The sequence below is a fragment of the Pelophylax lessonae genome (genome assembly GCF_965119305.1).
Source record: "Pelophylax lessonae genome assembly, chromosome: 5".
Classification (NCBI taxonomy): Eukaryota; Metazoa; Chordata; class Amphibia; order Anura; family Ranidae; genus Pelophylax; species Pelophylax lessonae.
The window spans coordinates 68,213,465-68,232,318 of NC_138772.1; the positions used below are offsets into that span (position 1 = coordinate 68,213,465).

The following is an 18,854-nucleotide window of genomic DNA, read 5'->3' on the forward strand; positions in this document are numbered from 1 at the left end:
TGACGGGTACTCGGGTACTCTGATGACAGGCACGCAGGTACTCTGATGACAGGTACTCGGGTACTCTGATGACAAGTACTCGGGTACTCTGATGACAGGTACTCGGGTACTCTGATGACAGGTACCCGGGTACTCTGATGACAGGTACTCGGGTACTCTGATGACAGGTACGCAGGTACTCTGATGACAGGTACTCGGGTACTCTGATGACGGGTACTCGGGTACTCTGATGACAGGTACTCGGGTACTCTGATGACAGGTACTCGGGTACTCTGATGACGGATACTCGGGTACTCTGATGACGGATACTCTGGTACTTTGAGTACCTGTCAACGGAGTACCCGTCATCAGAGTACCTGAGTACCTGTCACCTACCCATCAGAGTACCCGAGTACCTTCCACCTGCTCATCAGAGTACCTGACGCCTGAAGTACCCGAGTACTTGCCGCCTGCTCATCAGTACCCATCACTACTCATCAGTACTCATCAGTACCTATCACGTATCAGTATCACCTATCAGTATCAGTACTACTCATCAGTACCTATCACCTGCCTGTCACCTGCCCATCAGAGTACTCGAGTACCTGTCACCTGCCTATCGGAGTACCCGAGTACCTGCCACCTGCTCATCAGTACCAGAGTACCTGTCACCTGCCCAACAAAGTACCCGAGTACCTGTCGCCCTTCATACAGCCACCATGTCTAAGTCCAAAAAGGTTTATATACGTCCTCCGTTTAAACCTAAATACCGGTGTTATGGCAGCAGATAGCTGCCATAACCCTGGTATTTTTTTAAACGGTGGACGGTTGGCTTTCCGATAAGGGTGGTCCCAGCGGCGGATTCGCCGTGGGATCACCCTTCTGGGATGGCGGAAGAGGTGCCCCCCCCCCCTCCCGCCGCGTCCGGTCCTTTTCCCCGCTTACCGGACCCGCCGGCAGCGGGGAAAACGATCCGGTCCCGGATCCTCACAGACAGGATGTCGAGTGAGGGCAAGCTTGCCCTCACTTGACTCTATGGTCTTGGAGGACCGGGGCTACGGAAAATGTTGTTGCCTAGCAACCGGTTTAAAGGTCCTTTTTTTTTTTTTCATTTTATATAATAATTTTTTTTTTTTTTTTTTTCTATCTTTTAGTGTACTTGTGAGATCTGAGGACTTTTTGACCCCAGATCTCACAAAAAGAGGTCCTGTCGTGCCTTTTTCTATTACAAGTAATGTTTACATTTCTTGTAATAGAAATAAAAATGATCCTTTTTTTTTTTTTTGTTAAACGGTGTAAAAATAAAAAATAATAAATAAAATAAATAGTAAAAAAAAAAAAAAAAATTAAAGCACCTTGTCCCCGTTAGCTCGCGCGCAGAAGCGACGCATACGGAAACCCCGCCCACATATGCAAACGGTGTTCAAACCACACATGTGAGGTATCACCGTGATCGTTAGAGCAAGGGAAATAATTTGAGCCCTAGACCTCCTCTGTAACTCAAGGATGGCAACCTGTAGAAATTTTTAAATTGTCGCCTATGGGGATTTTTAAGTACCAAAGTTTGTTGCCATTCCGTGAGCGTGCGCAATTTTGAAACATGACATGTTGGGTATCTATTTACTCGGCGTAACATTATCTTTCACATTATGGAAAAAAATTGGGCTAACTTTACTGGTTTCTTATTTTTTAATTAAAAAAAGTGAATTTTTTCCCAAAAAATTGCGTTTGGAAGACCGCTGCGCAAATACGGTGTGATAAAAAATATTGCAATAATCTCCATTTTAATCTCTAGGGTCACTGCTAAAAAAAAATATATAATGTTTGGGGGTTCTAAGCAGTTTTCTAGCAAAACAACTGATTTTAGCTTGTAAATACCAAATGTCAAAAATAGGCCTAGGCAAGTGGCTAGGATGCATGATGATGCTCCTTGGATGTTAGGCCCCTCTATATGGCTAGGCTGTGAAAAAGTCTCACACATGTGGTATTGCCATACTCAGGAGGAGTGGCAGAATGAATTTTGGGGTGTCATTTTTGCTGTGTACATGCTATGTGTTAGGAATATCCTATAAATTGACAACTTTGTGTAAAAAAAAAAAGTTTTCATTTTTTTCCCACATTTTCCAAAAACCTGTGGAAAAAAATGACATGTTCAAAGGACCCATAATGCCTCATAGAATATACGTTGGAGTGTTTTCTTTCCAAAATGGGGTCATTTTGTGGACTTTTCCATTGTATTGGTGCTCTAGGGCCTTGAAAAGTGTGATAGGTAGTAAGAAAGTTTTATGTGTATTTATGCTCCTAGAACGCCTGAAGGTGCTTCTTGGACGTGGAGTATCTTTTTGTGGCCAGGCTGTGTAAAAGTCTCACACATGTGGTATCGCCATACTCGGAAGGAGTAGCAGAATGTATTTTTGGGTGTCATTTTTTGCTGTGTACATGCTATGTGTTAGAAATAGCTTATAAATTGACAACTTTGTGGGAAAAAAAAGAAAAAAAATTTTTTTTCTTCATTTTCCCAAGAATTGTGGGAAAAAATTACAACTTCAAAATACCCACCATGCCTCTTACTAAATACCTTGGACTGTCTACTTTACAAAAAGGGGTCATTTGGGCGGTATTTGTACTGTCCTGACATTTCAGGGCCTCAAGAAAGGAGATAGGCAGTCAGTACTTCTGGTGTGATCAATTTTCAGTAATTGGTACCATACCTTCTAGACTCAATAACTTTCACACAGACTAAATAATATACACTAATTTGGGTTAATTTTACCAGAGACATGTAGCAGTATACATTTTGGCCCAAATGTATGAAGAAAAATTAATTTTTTGCAAAATTTTATAATTGAAACTAAAAAAAAGTGTTTTTTTTTCAAAATTTTTGCTCTTTTTTTGCATATATCACGAAAAAAAAAAACCCCAGTTGTGATCAAATACCACCAAAAGAAAGCTCTATTTGTGTGAAAAAAATGATAAAAAATTTGTTTGGTTACAGTGTAGCATGACTGAGCAATTGTCATTCAAAGTGTGAGAGTGCTGAAAGCTGAAAATTGGTCTGGGCAGGAAGGGTGTCAAACTGCTCTGTATGGAAGTGGTTAAGTGTGACAAATATGCAAAAAAAAAAAAATCAGGAAGGAGGCAAATACTTTTTCACATAACTCTATGTATGTGTGTATGTGTATATATGTATATATATATATATATATATATATATATATATATATATATATATATATATATATACAGTATACCTGTAATAAAATAATCTGAGTGCAGTAAAAGGAAATTAGGCTGCTGCCATGTTTCTGCTCTAGCATCTCTGTTACAGTTAGGTGCTACTTTATGGAATACATTTGATGACAGTAAAATAAATGCATTTGCAGTCTCCTCTGAAAGCACATTATTGTATTAGACGCTGTTGATAATATCCGTTTCCTGGTTTTCATTTCAGACTTTTGGAAAAGGAGCAAGAAGGAAAAATAGATTCAAAGGATCGGATGGCAGTACGTCTTCTGACACTACCTCAAACAGCTTTGTACGGCAGGTATTGTGACTTATCCTTACTTTTCTGGGAGGCATATGTTGAAATATTGTGTGTCAATAATGTGCTGGTACGCAAAAAGCATGTCGCCTATATATCTTGTTTAAAACCTAAGTGTAGCTAAAAAAACAGAAAATTAGCACAAGGGATGTTACTAACCCTCAGTAGGATGCATCTCTTGTGCTGCTGTATACTCCTGTAGTTAAAATCTTCCTCCGCCCACGTTCACATTGGTCAGCTTTGACATGTGATTTGACATGTCAAATCACATGTCAATTTGGAGCCAATTATCGTAAATTGTACCATCCGACTTTGCGGCACCGCACCAATTCCCAAAAGTAGTTTCTGTACCTACTTTTGCCTATTTGGGAGGTCGATTTCCATAGACATCTGTGCAGGATCCCCACACAGATGTCTGTGAAATCGCCCCCCAAGTCGGACTGAAATGCCGGCTTGAAATCGTGCAAGTTCACCTGAACTCAATCCTGCCACCCCTATTGCAATAATCTTCCAGTGTGGTGGAGGTTAATGCAGCTAAGAGGCTGTCATAGGCTCTCATCAAGGGAGTCAGACTGTGCCCACCCTTTCCACCCATCTTCTATGATTTAAAAAAGATCTGTGAATGGAGGGCAGGTGGATAATTGATAATCTACCCCTCCATTCATAGATCCTATTTCATTCACAGAAGTTGTAATGCAACTTTTATGAATAGAGCAGCTGGGTGGAAAGGTCGGGCATAGTCGGACTCTCTTGATGAGAGCTTGTGATAGCCCCTTATCTGCATCAACCCCTGCCGTACCAGAAGTTTACGGCGGTGGGGGGGAAATAGAAAGGAGAAGATTTTGTCTAAAGCAACACAAGGGTCACATCCTACTGAAGATAAGTAATGTTCCTTGTGCTAATTTTTTATTTATTTTAGGTAAACTTAGGCTTTAAAGAGTAACTCCACTTTTGTTGATAAAAAAAAACAATCCACTCTTGGTAATCAACGTGCATTGTAAGGTTTTGAACACACTTTGTTGCAGATTCCTACATGTTTCTGCTCTGAAGTAATAGCTGTTTGTTTGATTATGTCCTTTGGATACTGAGTAACGGGAGGGCCTGGTTCATTATATTACCTGGTGCACTCTCAGTTTTGTGTTCAGAAAAGTTGCAGGGTCTGCATCCTTTTAGAAGTAAATAACCCTTAGGGAGTAACTGTCCCTTTCATTTCATAAAAGGCAACTTAAGTGTATGTCAAACTATGTACTGTATGTCTTAGCAAACCCATATTTTAGTCGTTTTTTTTCTTTCAACCAGTGGGATGAATGTAAAAACGAACCCGATTCACACTTTCAAGGTGGATGGGGGAATCCTCCCGCTGAACTATTGTATTCTGACAGCAGGGAGACCTCCCACCGTACAAATACACTGATTATATATATATATATATATATATATATATATATATATATACAGAGTGGTTGTGCTGAAGTCAATTGGCAGATCAACTTCTGTTCAACCATAGTGCCCTTGCATGAAAAACAAAACCAAAGAAATTCCCAGCTCAACCTACCAACCAGCCTGCAACCAACCTGAATTATCCTGTCTAACAGTATGCGTTAAAAACAGGGGTTTATTTATCACACATTTGCAAATACATGCATAAGCAACAGAGCCCCATCAAGGCACCCCAGGATTTTCTGTAGTCCATGCATGGATCAAAATTCAGTTGGTCCCTTCTGAACCGGCTGAATTTCGATTCATGTATGGCCAGCTGTAGTTATGGACAGCATTTACCAGCATGGCCATCTTACCGAATGGGCATGCTGGGCAGTTGCCCGGGGACTCTACTTGCCCAGGGGGCCCCACCTGCTTAGCAACCCAGCCAAGCATTAGTCCCGATTCCCATGTGCATCCCGCCGCTGAACTTAGCAGGGGGCAAACGCCTGTTGGCCCTGCACTGCTGTGAGGCCACTGGGGCTGTGGAGAGGAGCCCACAACTGCAGGAATACCTACCTGCCTCCATGGGAACAGGCACATACAGGACAGTCGAGTCTGACTCCCGTCCGTGTGTGTGTGTTCACCGAACCCAGCCGCCCAACTTGGAAGCTGTCATTAGCCTGGCACTGCTGTACCACTAAATATAGCCTTATAATAATTAGCATTTCTCTTACGTCCTCCGACAGTCGCCGCCTCTTCATATTCGTCACATATGGGGACTTTGCTCCGAAGGAGTAGCTAGGCAACAGAATATGTTAACAATAAAGCTTTAACATATCCCACCCTCAAGGGGTGGTCCCCTCAGTCAATACCCTCCTACTTCCTGCAACCATATCTCAGTTTTAATGTCTAGCTTGTCAGGAGTGGCTGGCTCTCTCTGTGCTGGGACTTTTTGTCCCAGACTCTTTCTTCTTTTTGATATTTTGTTTGAGTTTTCTCTCTACCTTTACTTAGCTGTTATTTTTGTCAGCATTAGTTGGTTCTTCGGACGAAGAGGATCATGCGGACTGGGTCTCGGGCTGATCCCCCTGGTCGCAGGTCGTGGGTCAGTGGCTTCCCAGTCTGCCATCGAGCGTTCAGCCAGGTATCGCTCCTGGCACGGTGAACGACCCATCCCTGTTCGGTGCAGGGATGATTGGTGAGGTGGCTACCTCACCGGACGCTGTGCGGTTTCTGAACCGCCATTGTGTGCGTCTTGAATTGCGACTCTCCCTGCCTCATGTGCAGCGGCTTGTTCGCCTGTGCGGGTTCCCCACGCCATGTGAGGTAAGTGTATCTATGTGGGGACCTGTCTGTCTGGGGGGGGTCTCAGTCTGGGACTGTGTAACCTGCCTTTAATCACACTGCTTGTCTCCCTATCTCTCGGCTGCATGCTGTGGGCTGCAAGGGGGGGGGGGAGCTGTATGACACTGAGTATGTCAGGCTGGGCAGTGTGAGGAGCTGTGTGCTGTGGGGCATGTTTTTAATGGCATGTTGGGGCATATACAGCGATCGCTGCGGCGATCTAACATGTATCCATATAATGGGTTAATATTGTGTGTGATTTTATGCACTGTGGAGCGGCGATTTCGGCGCCAAACGACGCCATTTTACCGGCGCCCGCTCCGGCCGCATGGTTTACATGCACGGCGGCCATTTTCTTGTAGCCTCCATAGGCTTACATAGAGCGCCCTGGCAGCATCACTTCCTCTCTCCTGGAAGCACCGATCGAGGCAGCAGCAGCAGCGGAGTCTCCTCAGGTTTTATCCTTCTATTCCTGTGTTCCATTGCCTGTATTCAGTCTGTATATTCCCTGTGGGGGTCTCATTGTGCCTGAGTGTGGTGCGGTGGGCTGCGCTTGCCGCGCTTGCTGTAAGGGGGCAGTTAACCCTTGGTTGTCTGGCATACAGGGGCAATGGATTCTCAGGAGGGCAAGTTTCCCACAGTATTGGTGGAAAGCCAGGGGACCGCTGTTTCCCCCCCAGGGGGGGATTTAGCCACTATTGTGGCTGGCCTTGCTGCACAGGTGCAAATGCTGGTGGCTGCTCAATCTACTAAACGGCCCAGAGTTGCTCTGTCCTCTGATTCTGAGGGTGAAGGTGATGGGGCTGTTCTGGCGGGGACCTCCCTATCGGGGTCCCGCTCCTCTCTTGATCTAGTGGGGTCTGAGGTAGAGGCTGAAGTTGAGGGGGTTGATAATTCTCCCCCTGGCTCGCCTGAAGAGCTTGCAATCATGGATGAGTTGATTGCTTCCATTAAGCAGACGCTACGTTTGCAGGACGAGGTGTGTCCCCCAGCTGCCTTGGCGGCTTATGGGACGCAGAGAAAACGCAGGACGCCGCAGGTTTTTCCCTGCAATGCTGATTTTCAGCGCGCTGTTAAGGACCAATGGCGCGATTTGCGCAAGCCTTTTGCGGTGCCAAGTAAATTTAAGCTGCGTTATCCTTTCTCGCCTGCCACTGATGAACGGTGGTGTGTGCCTCCGCCGGTGGATCATGCTATTGCGGTTTTGAACAAAGCCACTGCGATCCCTGCAGAGGGATCCCCTGTTTTCCGTGATGCCACGGATAGGAGACTGGAGTCTCTTGCCCGTCATACTTATTCTGTTACGGGTTCTATGCTTAAGGCTCTGTTTGCTTCTCTCATGGCGGCCCAGGCGATCGCAAGTTGGACGCAGATGCTTAGGCGCGTCCTAGTGGCCGATTCGGCCTCGGCGGCGACCCTGGATATGGTGGATCAGATCCACCAGGGTGTCATGTATCTGTGTGATGCGGACCTGGACCTGATTCCGTTGGCCGCGCGTGTGCACAGCGTGGCGGTGTTGTCTCGCCGCCTGGTTTGGTTGAAATGTTGGTCGGTGGACCAATCTTCACGTAAAACCTTAGCCAATTTGCCTTATGATGGGTCTCGCCTTTTTGGGGAGTCCCTGGATGTGTTGATTAAGGGGATTACCGGGGGTAAGAGCACTCTCTTGCCCCATTTCCCCAAGGCTAAGGGGGCTTCTGGGAAGAAGCATGCTCAGTTTCGGCCCCCTCAGGGGTCCTTTCGTGCCTTTCGGCCGCACTACAAGGGCAAACCGTTCAAGGGCCAAGGCTCTCAGAAGAAGCCCTGGTCTGGGAAACAGAAGTCCGGTCAATCCGGACCTGCGGCCCATAACAGTTCGGCCTGAAGGGGCGCCCTCACCCAGTTTTGGGGTGGGGGGACGCTTGCTCGGTTTTCTTCAGCCCTGGTTGGCCCGTGTGAGGGACAGATGGGTTCTGGAAATCGTTCGATCTGGTTACAAGATCGAGTTTCTCTCTCGGCCGGAGAGCAGATTTTTTCCCTCAAATCTTCAACTGTCTCCAGAGCGCCTGCGGGATCTGCACCTGGCGGTGCGGGACCTGAGGGCTCAGGGAGTGGTGGTTCCGGTGCCTCATCGGGACAGATTTCGGGGGTTTTATTCCAATCTGTTCACCGTGCCCAGAAAGGGGGGCAAGGTTCGTCCGATTCTGGACTTGAAAGCTCTGAACCGCTCTGTGCGAGTTCGCAAGTTCCGCATGGAATCCCTGCGCTCGGTGGTGGCTGCCCTGGTTCCGGGGGAATTCATGGCCTCCATCGATTTGAAGGATGCGTACCTTCACATCCCCATATTCGAGGGTCATCAGAAGTACCTTCGATTTGCCATTGCGGAGGATCACTACCAGTTTGTGGCGTTGCCCTTTGGGCTCGCCTCGGCTCCGCGGGTCTTCACCAAGGTGCTTGCACCGGTTCTGGCATTATTGAGAGCCCAGGGCATTTCTGTCCTGGGGTATCTGGACGACATTCTGGTTCGGTCTGCGACCAGACAGGGTCTGGAGGAGGACCTGTCTGTCACAATGCAAACTCTGCAGGAGTTCGGTTGGACGATAAATGTTCCAAAGTCGACACTGAGTCCGTCGGTTCGTCTCCCCTATCTGGGAATGATACTGGACTCGGTGCAGGCGAAGGTCTTCCTGCCGGAAGACAAACTCAGGACTCTTCAGGAGGAAGTCAGGTCCCTCAGGGACGTTCCACACTCGTCTCTGCGGACGGGTATGAGATGTCTGGGATTGATGGTCTCGGCCTTCGAGGCGATTCCTTTCGCGCAGTTTCACACGCGGGGTCTCCAAGCGGAGATCCTGTCCAGGTGGGACGGGCGACCTCAATCTCTGGATCTTCAGATCTCGTTGAGTCATCGCACCAGGGAAAACCTTCTGTGGTGGCTCCAGTCCCCGTTGGTGTCCGGGGGCAAGTCGTTTCGTCCGATCTCGTGGACGATAATCACCACGGATGCCAGCCTGTCGGGCTGGGGTGGTGTTCTGGGCGTTCTGTCCGCCCAGGGGACCTGGTCGGAGGGGGAGTCTTCCCTTCCGATCAACATTCTGGAATTGCGTGCGATAAGGCTCTGTCTTCATCGCTGGACGGACCGGCTGCAGGGCTGCCCGGTTCGGGTGCAGACGGACAATGCCACGGCGGTGGCCTACATCAACCACCAAGGGGGCACCAGGAGTGCCCGAGCGGCTCGAGAAGTGGCCGACATTCTGTCTTGGGCCGAGACTCATGTCCCGGCGATAACGGCGGTTCACATTCCGGGAGTGGAGAACTGGCAGGCGGACTATCTGAGTCGCCAGACCCTGGATCAGGGGGAATGGTCTCTCCACCCGGCTGTCTTCCAGATGTTGTGCGCGAAGTGGGGTCTTCCAGATGTGGACCTGTTCGCGTCTCGCCTCAACTACAAGGTGAAGAGGTTCGTGGCAAGGACGCGCGACCCTCGGGCAGACGCGTCGGACGCGTTAGTGGCCCCGTGGCATCAGTACAGGCTGATGTACGCGTTTCCACCGATTCAGTTGCTGTCCAGGTTCCTTCGCAGGTTGCACTCGGAACGCAGCACGGTGATTCTTGTGGCACCGGACTGGCCTCGCCGGTCCTGGTACGCAGACCTCGTGAATCTGGCGGTCGACGCTCCTTGGCGTCTGCCTCTTCGAGACGATCTACTGTCTCAAGGACCGATTTACCATCCTGCTTTACAGTCGCTGGCTTTGACGGCCTGGCTGTTGAGACCGAGGTCCTGAAGGAGAAGGGTCTCTCTCCAGAGGTCGTTCATACTTTGATCAACGCGAGGAAGTCTTCCTCGGGGAAGGTTTATTACCGTACTTGGAAGGCCTATTTTGCCTGGTGTGAGTCCAGGGGGTTTTCACCCCGCACGTACTCGGTTTCCCGTGTGCTGTCTTTCCTTCAGACGGGTGTCGATCAGCGTTTGGCGCTGGCTACGATTAAGGGTCAGGTGTCGGCGCTGGCCGTTCTGTTTCAACGTCCCGTGGCTTCCAACTCCTTGGTTGGCACTTTTATTCAGGGTGTGCGGCATCTGGTTCCTCCTAGGAGGGATCCTTTGCCCCCTTGGGACTTGAATCTAGTTCTATCTGTGTTACAACGTGCTCCTTTTGAACAGATCAGGGAGATCTCGTTGTCTATGTTGTCCAAAAAGGTCGCCTTTTTGGTGGCGATCACTTCGGCTCGCAGAGTGTCGGAACTGGCGGCTTTGTCCTGCAAGTCTCCGTACCTGGTTGTTCATTTGGATAAGGTGGTCTTGCGACCTAATCCTTCTTTTCTACCGAAACGAGTTTCGGAATTCCATCTTAACGAGGATATTGTTTTGCCTTCGTTGTGCACGAAGCCTAAACATCCGAAGGAGGTGAGATTGCACTCTCTGGATGTTGTTCGGGCGATAAGGGTTTACCTTAAATCGACTGAGTCTTTTCGTAAGACTGACTCCTTGTTTGTTCTTCCAGAGGGTCCTCGGAAGGGCATGGCGGCTTCCGCCTCTACCATTGCCAAATGGATCAGGCAGACCATTGAACAGGCCTATGCCTTGCAGGGGAAGGTTCCCCCTGTGTCTGTGAAGGCGCACTCTACTAGATCACTGAGTACGTCTTGGGCCTGCCGTCATGGGGCTTCTGTAGCCCAGGTGTGTAAGGCGGCGACTTGGTCGACCGTACACACTTTCACAAAATTCTACAAAGTAGATGTTCAGGCATCGGCGGATGCTTCCTTTGGCCGCAAGGTTCTTAGTGCGGCTGTTCCATAGGGTCCCTTGTTGGGGACTCCTGGCTGTTGGGATAGTTTTTTGTATCCCCTGGTTTTTTTGTTTTTTCCTGGGTTGTTGCTCCTGTTGAGCACTTATTTTTGCTGTTGCCCAGCTGGTTTCCTTCCTTTGGTAAGGTTCCTTTCTTTGATGTGGAGACTGCGTTGCCTTTCGGCGCGGATGCGTTTCCCACCCCTCATGTTTGCACTGCTTTGGGACGTCCCCATATGTGACGAATATGAAGAGGCGGCGACTGTCGGAGGACGTAAGAGAAAACGGAATTTTTGTAAAATCTTACCTGTAAAATTCCTTTCTCTGAGTCCTCCGACAGTCGCCGCCCCCGCCCCTCTTTTGGGGTTTGAATGTATACTCTACTGCTATTCCACTAAAACTGAGATATGGTTGCAGGAAGTAGGAGGGTATTGACTGAGGGGACCACCCCTTGAGGGTGGGATATGTTAAAGCTTTATTGTTAACATATTCTGTTGCCTAGCTACTCCTTCGGAGCAAAGTCCCCATATGTGACGAATATGAAGAGGCGGCGACTGTCGGAGGACTCAGAGAAAGGAATTTTACAGGTAAGATTTTACAAAAATTCCGTTTTTTATTCTTGTGGGTGATTGTGTAGGCAGGGCCCCAGTGCCCTTTAATACTCTTAAGATGGCACTGTTTACCAGACAGGAAGTGAAAGAACTCTCCAAAAGCAACACAGGCAAAGAAAATTCTGTTTTCTCAGTAAAGATTGGGAAGGTTAGAGCTTATATCAGCTTTTTTATGTCTCATACATGCAGTCCAATGAAAGTGCTAAACCAACATCCAAGAGTTCAATTTTTTAATGATAAAGTTGAAGACGCTGCTGTGGTGCTCTCATTGAACTGTATGTATGTGGAATCTCAGCTATGGGTCCATTCCTTGTTCCTAATGAAAGTCCCAGTTTTCTGGAGTGCTGCTGAACCAGTGTGCCAAGTGATAATTTCAGTGACCCTTAAAAAAACCAATCTGGCGCCCCGCCCTGTCTGTTCTTGTGTTTGAGCTTTTTTGTTTCAGTCTGTGTCCCATTGGAGATTTTCCCTCACTTCTTATATGGAAAAACTGTTGTCATTGGGACAGAGAGTGGGTAGAAATCTCTTGAATTAGTAGCTGTAAAAATCTGACAAGGGTCTCAAAAACTAAAAAAAAAAAAAGTTCTTGGCCTCCCCCTTTCCCCTTAAGGCTAGGTTCACATTAGCGGGGGGCTGCAGGAAGACCTGTAATAAAATGCCTTCCCGCACTTGCAGTATAAAACGCAATACAGCTTAGGAGATGCATGGGGGTATCATTAAAGGAGATGTACAGGCAAAGCTCAATTGGCTGTACATCTCCTATGGATCACAGGAGTACAGTCTGTTCTACACTCCTGTGACCCCTTTTCAGCAGAGAGAGGGCTGAAATCTGCTCTCTGCTGACGCCACAAAGGTTAGTCCAGGCACTGCGTCATCAAGACCATAGAGTCGGGATCCGCCAGGTGCCTAGACTGACACCCGGCTCAGCCTCTAAGAGAGCCACTGAGAGCCTGAGCTGGCCAATCCCCACCCCTCCACAGCTCAGTGCTCCAATGAGCGAGGAGGGGCAGAGCAGAGAGCTGGTGACTGACAGGCAGCAGCTCTCTGTTCGGGGAGCTGTCAGACCCGAGCGATCAGCAGTGTTCGATTGCTTGGTGCGCAGTGCAGAGGCACCGGGGGGACAGATACAGCATCCACCTAGGTAAGTAGAACTGGGCATAACCCAAAACTCCATACTTCTCTTTCAATCTTAATAGTCACCCCCACGCACTGGGAACCGCAGTGCACTATACGGTTTCCCAGGTGGCGTGTTTTCTGAAAAGGTGCAGGGACTTTTTCCCTGTGTTTTCAGTGGGCACTGCCGCCTATTCAAATGAATAGGCTGCTGTGCCTGAGCAAGGGGAAACCACGTAGATGTGAACCAGTGCTAAAATGACAAGGCAATCACTTCCAATTGATATTTACCTGAAAACCTGTAACACATGATGGATTCTTTCCAATTTGATTATCCTTCTGGCTCAAGACCAACCCCAAAGACGTTATAGATTCCATATACTGCACTTGTGTTTCCACAAGGCCTGAAACAACAGTTTGCAGCTCGGAATCATTGGTTCCACTATATTAGGCTATAATTGCACTATACTGTATACCGGTCTGGATTTGCATCTGATATTCACTAAGTTCTGGGGAAAATTCCCATACAAAGTGCAAAATCCCTTCTAAAGTCAACAGTAAATCCACCCCTTATTGGTTTCTGTGGTTAGTTTGTAGTTTAGCTCAACATGATATTTTATTGGTGATGTTGACATAGTACTTACCATTGTGAAATGTTTCCACGGGGTATACCTTGGTCTAGTAAACACATTTTATGAATGAATGAGGTCATACATTCATCATTGGTTTCTTCTTCTCTCATTTTCAAGAAGGATTATAAGACTTGTAACATGTGCTGGAAATCTTGTAGTAAACTGTCGGGTCTTTTCCTCTTGAGGCTGGTTGCTAAGTTTCTGCAGAAGACTGTAAAAGTCATCCTTGTCATTGGAGTGTGAAGCATTAGGCTCCAGAGACTTTGCATGTGTTGGTACAGTTGGTTTCCATACCTTGCTGCGTGGCGTTGCACAGCTCTGAGCAATGTGGACAGGATTTTGCCTTTGTATAAATTGCTTTGTTGGTGTTTTTTTTGGACAAAGCATTTACTTTTCTTTGGCAACCTTCTAGAACTGTTACATATATTGCCAGGAGTTTTGCAAACTTTATTTCAGTAAATGCAGCATTTTGAAGGAGGGGATTGCATTGCAACTCTTCCATTAAATAAGGTCCAAGCAATCTCCAAGCTTTCCAAACAAAGTTTAGACTTTAGGGGGCAGACTGTGGCCAGTGGGAGTCAAAAATGTTTCAGGCTTGGTGGTCAATGAAATTAAAAAAAAAAAGACATAATTTCTGTGATCAGTAGGAGGAGGAATAGGGACCATCATTGGTAATGGGGAGAATGGTGCCCTATTGTTGGTATTATTGGTAGAAATAGATAAAAATATTTTTGGAAATGTTCTCCATCATTGATATTAATGTGGGAATAGTGTCCCATTATTGATATTAGGGGGGGAGAATGGTGCATCTTTGTTGGTGTCAGTGGAAGGAATAATGCCCCACTGCTGGTGTCAGTGGAAGGAATAATGCCCCACTGCTGGTGTCAGTGGAAGGAATAATGCCCCACTGCTGGTGTCAGTGGAAGGAATAATTCCCCACTGCTGGTGTCAGTGGAAGGAATAATGCCCCACTGCTGGTGTCAGTGGAAGGAATAATGCCCCACTGCTGGTGTCAGTGGAAGGAATAGTGCCACATTGTTAATGTCGGTAGAAGGAACAGTGCACCACTGTTGGTGTAAGTGGAAGGAATGGTGTCTCATTGTTGGGTGCCGGTCAAGGCATGTGGGCGGATCCTGACCATATGGTTACGGTCTTTCCCAAGCCTAGACCAGCTCTGTGACGTCAGCCGACAGCGGGCTTCAGCCCGCTGTCTGTTGAAAACAGGTCACAGTAGTGCAAAATGATTTGCACTCCTGTGATCCACAGGAGAAGTACAGCCAAACAAGCTTTGGCTGTACTTCTCTTTTAAAGTGTTATATATTGCAACTTACCAATTCCAAAATCTTGTGGCTGCATTCGTTTTTTTTTTTTTTTTTACGCTTTTATAGTTTCATTCCTTTATTTTCACCTGGTGAACTGGCCAGTAACACACTTCCTGTCTCCATTCTGGATGGAGGAGCAACGGAGAAACCTTTGGACAGCACTATTGTAAACCTGGGGGGGTGATAGTGTTAGATGCACTAGTAGATCTAGATGGACATAACTAACAAATAAAGCTAAACTCCATCTAATACTGTTTAGGCAGTTACAGTTTTTTCCCTAAATGAGGTTGAAGGATTGTAAGAGGTGCATGAAGGTCAGCCAGCCCCCAGTTTGATGTACTCACCTTCCAGTCTGTCACCAACCAAATAAGACCTGTCTCTTGGTACAAAGAACAGGGGTTTAGTTGACACACATTTGCAAACGCATGTGAAAGCTGCAGAGCCACGTCACGGCACCCTGTTTAAATCTGCAGTCCTACACTCTTAATTTAGTGTCCTCACACTGGAGGCACATGGCCGCTAATGGGTGGATGGGGAACAGGTGAGAGGGAGACAGCCCAACCTCCCCCAACCCATCCCCATGCACGACTGGCTATTGTCTCAAAAAGTTCAAATAATTAGGTTAAAATATAACCATGGTGCAAACTGGAGAAGACCAGCTGAAAAGCATTACACCTCCATCCCCTTGGTGGATGCAGTATATGGATAGGAAGGGATTTTATATATGGGGCATGGCCTGTAAAGCACACTGCCTTTGAAATCCCTTATTTCCTTTGGGACTTTATATGAGACAAGCAGGTCATGCTATTGGTCTCCATCCCTGTATGCGGAAAACACTAGGGTCAAATCAAAAACTGCATCCACCAAAAACGCACGAAAATCGCACGGTGGGACTTTAGATGAGGCACCAAGCTGTAAGCAAGGCGTCTCCATCCCTGGTTGCTTTAAACATATTGGACTAGGTGGGACTTTAGATGAGACCCAAGCTGGTGTTGCCCGGCGTCTCCATCCCTATAACAAAACACAAAATGAGGTTGAAGGATTGTAAGAGGTGCATGAAGGTCAGCCAGCCCCCAGTTTGATGTACTCACCTTCCAGTCTGTCACCAACCAAATAAGACCTGTCTCTTGGTACAAAGAACAGGGGTTTAGTTGACACACATTTGCAAACGCATGTGAAAGCTGCAGAGCCACGTCACGGCACCCTGTTTAAATCTGCAGTCCTACACTCTTAATTTAGTGTCCTCACACTGGAGGCACATGGCCGCTAATGGGTGGATGGGGAACAGGTGAGAGGGAGACAGCCCAACCTCCCCCAACCCATCCCCATGCACGACTGGCTATTGTCTCAAAAAGTTCAAATAATTAGGTTAAAATATAACCATGGTGCAAACTGGAGAAGACCAGCTGAAAAGCATTACACCTCCATCCCCTTGGTGGATGCAGTATATGGATAGGAAGGGATTTTATATATGGGGCATGGCCTGTAAAGCACACTGCCTTTGAAATCCCTTATTTCCTTTGGGACTTTATATGAGACAAGCAGGTCATGCTATTGGTCTCCATCCCTGTATGCGGAAAACACTAGGGTCAAATCAAAAACTGCATCCACCAAAAACGCACGAAAATCGCACGGTGGGACTTTAGATGAGGCACCAAGCTGTAAGCAAGGCGTCTCCATCCCTGGTTGCTTTAAACATATTGGACTAGGTGGGACTTTAGATGAGACCCAAGCTGGTGTTGCCCGGCGTCTCCATCCCTATAACAAAACACAAAATGAGGTTGAAGGATTGTAAGAGGTGCATGAAGGTCAGCCAGCCCCCAGTTTGATGTACTCACCTTCCAGTCTGTCACCAACCAAATAAGACCTGTCTCTTGGTACAAAGAACAGGGGTTTAGTTGACACACATTTGCAAACGCATGTGAAAGCTGCAGAGCCACGTCACGGCACCCTGTTTAAATCTGCAGTCCTACACTCTTAATTTAGTGTCCTCACACTGGAGGCACATGGCCGCTAATGGGTGGATGGGGAACAGGTGAGAGGGAGACAGCCCAACCTCCCCCAACCCATCCCCATGCACGACTGGCTATTGTCTCAAAAAGTTCAAATAATTAGGTTAAAATATAACCATGGTGCAAACTGGAGAAGACCAGCTGAAAAGCATTACACCTCCATCCCCTTGGTGGATGCAGTATATGGATAGGAAGGGATTTTATATATGGGGCATGGCCTGTAAAGCACACTGCCTTTGAAATCCCTTATTTCCTTTGGGACTTTATATGAGACAAGCAGGTCATGCTATTGGTCTCCATCCCTGTATGCGGAAAACACTAGGGTCAAATCAAAAACTGCATCCACCAAAAACGCACGAAAATCGCACGGTGGGACTTTAGATGAGGCACCAAGCTGTAAGCAAGGCGTCTCCATCCCTGGTTGCTTTAAACATATTGGACTAGGTGGGACTTTAGATGAGACCCAAGCTGGTGTTGCCCGGCGTCTCCATCCCTATAACAAAACACAAAATGAGGTTGAAGGATTGTAAGAGGTGCATGAAGGTCAGCCAGCCCCCAGTTTGATGTACTCACCTTCCAGTCTGTCACCAACCAAATAAGACCTGTCTCTTGGTACAAAGAACAGGGGTTTAGTTGACACACATTTGCAAACGCATGTGAAAGCTGCAGAGCCACGTCACGGCACCCTGTTTAAATCTGCAGTCCTACACTCTTAATTTAGTGTCCTCACACTGGAGGCACATGGCCGCTAATGGGTGGATGGGGAACAGGTGAGAGGGAGACAGCCCAACCTCCCCCAACCCATCCCCATGCACGACTGGCTATTGTCTCAAAAAGTTCAAATAATTAGGTTAAAATATAACCATGGTGCAAACTGGAGAAGACCAGCTGAAAAGCATTACACCTCCATCCCCTTGGTGGATGCAGTATATGGATAGGAAGGGATTTTATATATGGGGCATGGCCTGTAAAGCACACTGCCTTTGAAATCCCTTATTTCCTTTGGGACTTTATATGAGACAAGCAGGTCATGCTATTGGTCTCCATCCCTGTATGCGGAAAACACTAGGGTCAAATCAAAAACTGCATCCACCAAAAACGCACGAAAATCGCACGGTGGGACTTTAGATGAGGCACCAAGCTGTAAGCAAGGCGTCTCCATCCCTGGTTGCTTTAAACATATTGGACTAGGTGGGACTTTAGATGAGACCCAAGCTGGTGTTGCCCGGCGTCTCCATCCCTATAACAAAACACAAAATGAGGTTGAAGGATTGTAAGAGGTGCATGAAGGTCAGCCAGCCCCCAGTTTGATGTACTCACCTTCCAGTCTGTCACCAACCAAATAAGACCTGTCTCTTGGTACAAAGAACAGGGGTTTAGTTGACACACATTTGCAAACGCATGTGAAAGCTGCAGAGCCACGTCACGGCACCCTGTTTAAATCTGCAGTCCTACACTCTTAATTTAGTGTCCTCACACTGGAGGCACATGGCCGCTAATGGGTGGATGGGGAACAGGTGAGAGGGAGACAGCCCAACCTCCCCCAACCCATCCCCATGCACGACTGGCTATTGTCTCAAAAAGTTCAAATAATTAGGTTAAAATATAACCATGGTGCAAACTGGAGAAGACCAGCTGAAAAGCATTACACCTCCATCCCCTTGGTGGATGCAGTATATGGATAGGAAGGGATTTTATATATGGGGCATGGCCTGTAAAGCACACTGCCTTTGAAATCCCTTATTTCCTTTGGGACTTTATATGAGACAAGCAGGTCATGCTATTGGTCTCCATCCCTGTATGCGGAAAACACTAGGGTCAAATCAAAAACTGCATCCACCAAAAACGCACGAAAATCGCACGGTGGGACTTTAGATGAGGCACCAAGCTGTGAGCAAGGCGTCTCCATCCCTGGTTGCTTTAAACATATTGGACTAGGTGGGACTTTAGATGAGACCCAAGCTGGTGTTGCCCGGCGTCTCCATCCCTATAACAAAACACAAAATGAGGTTGAAGGATTGTAAGAGGTGCATGAAGGTCAGCCAGCCCCCAGTTTGATGTACTCACCTTCCAGTCTGTCACCAACCAAATAAGACCTGTCTCTTGGTACAAA

At 47.3% G+C, this 18,854-nt stretch overlaps 1 protein-coding gene across 4 annotated transcripts in view; it reads left to right on the forward strand.

Annotated features, from left to right (window-relative positions):
- Positions 1-18,854, forward strand: part of CACNB2 (calcium voltage-gated channel auxiliary subunit beta 2) — a 519,021-nt gene that overhangs the window by 36,570 nt on the left and 463,597 nt on the right. For all 4 annotated transcript variants that reach the window (XM_082259433.1, XM_082259437.1, XM_082259426.1 and 1 more), the window contains exon 2: positions 3,431-3,523. In XM_082259433.1, coding sequence (XP_082115559.1) covers positions 3,431-3,523 — 93 coding nt within the window. The remainder of the gene's footprint in view (positions 1-3,430; positions 3,524-18,854) is intronic.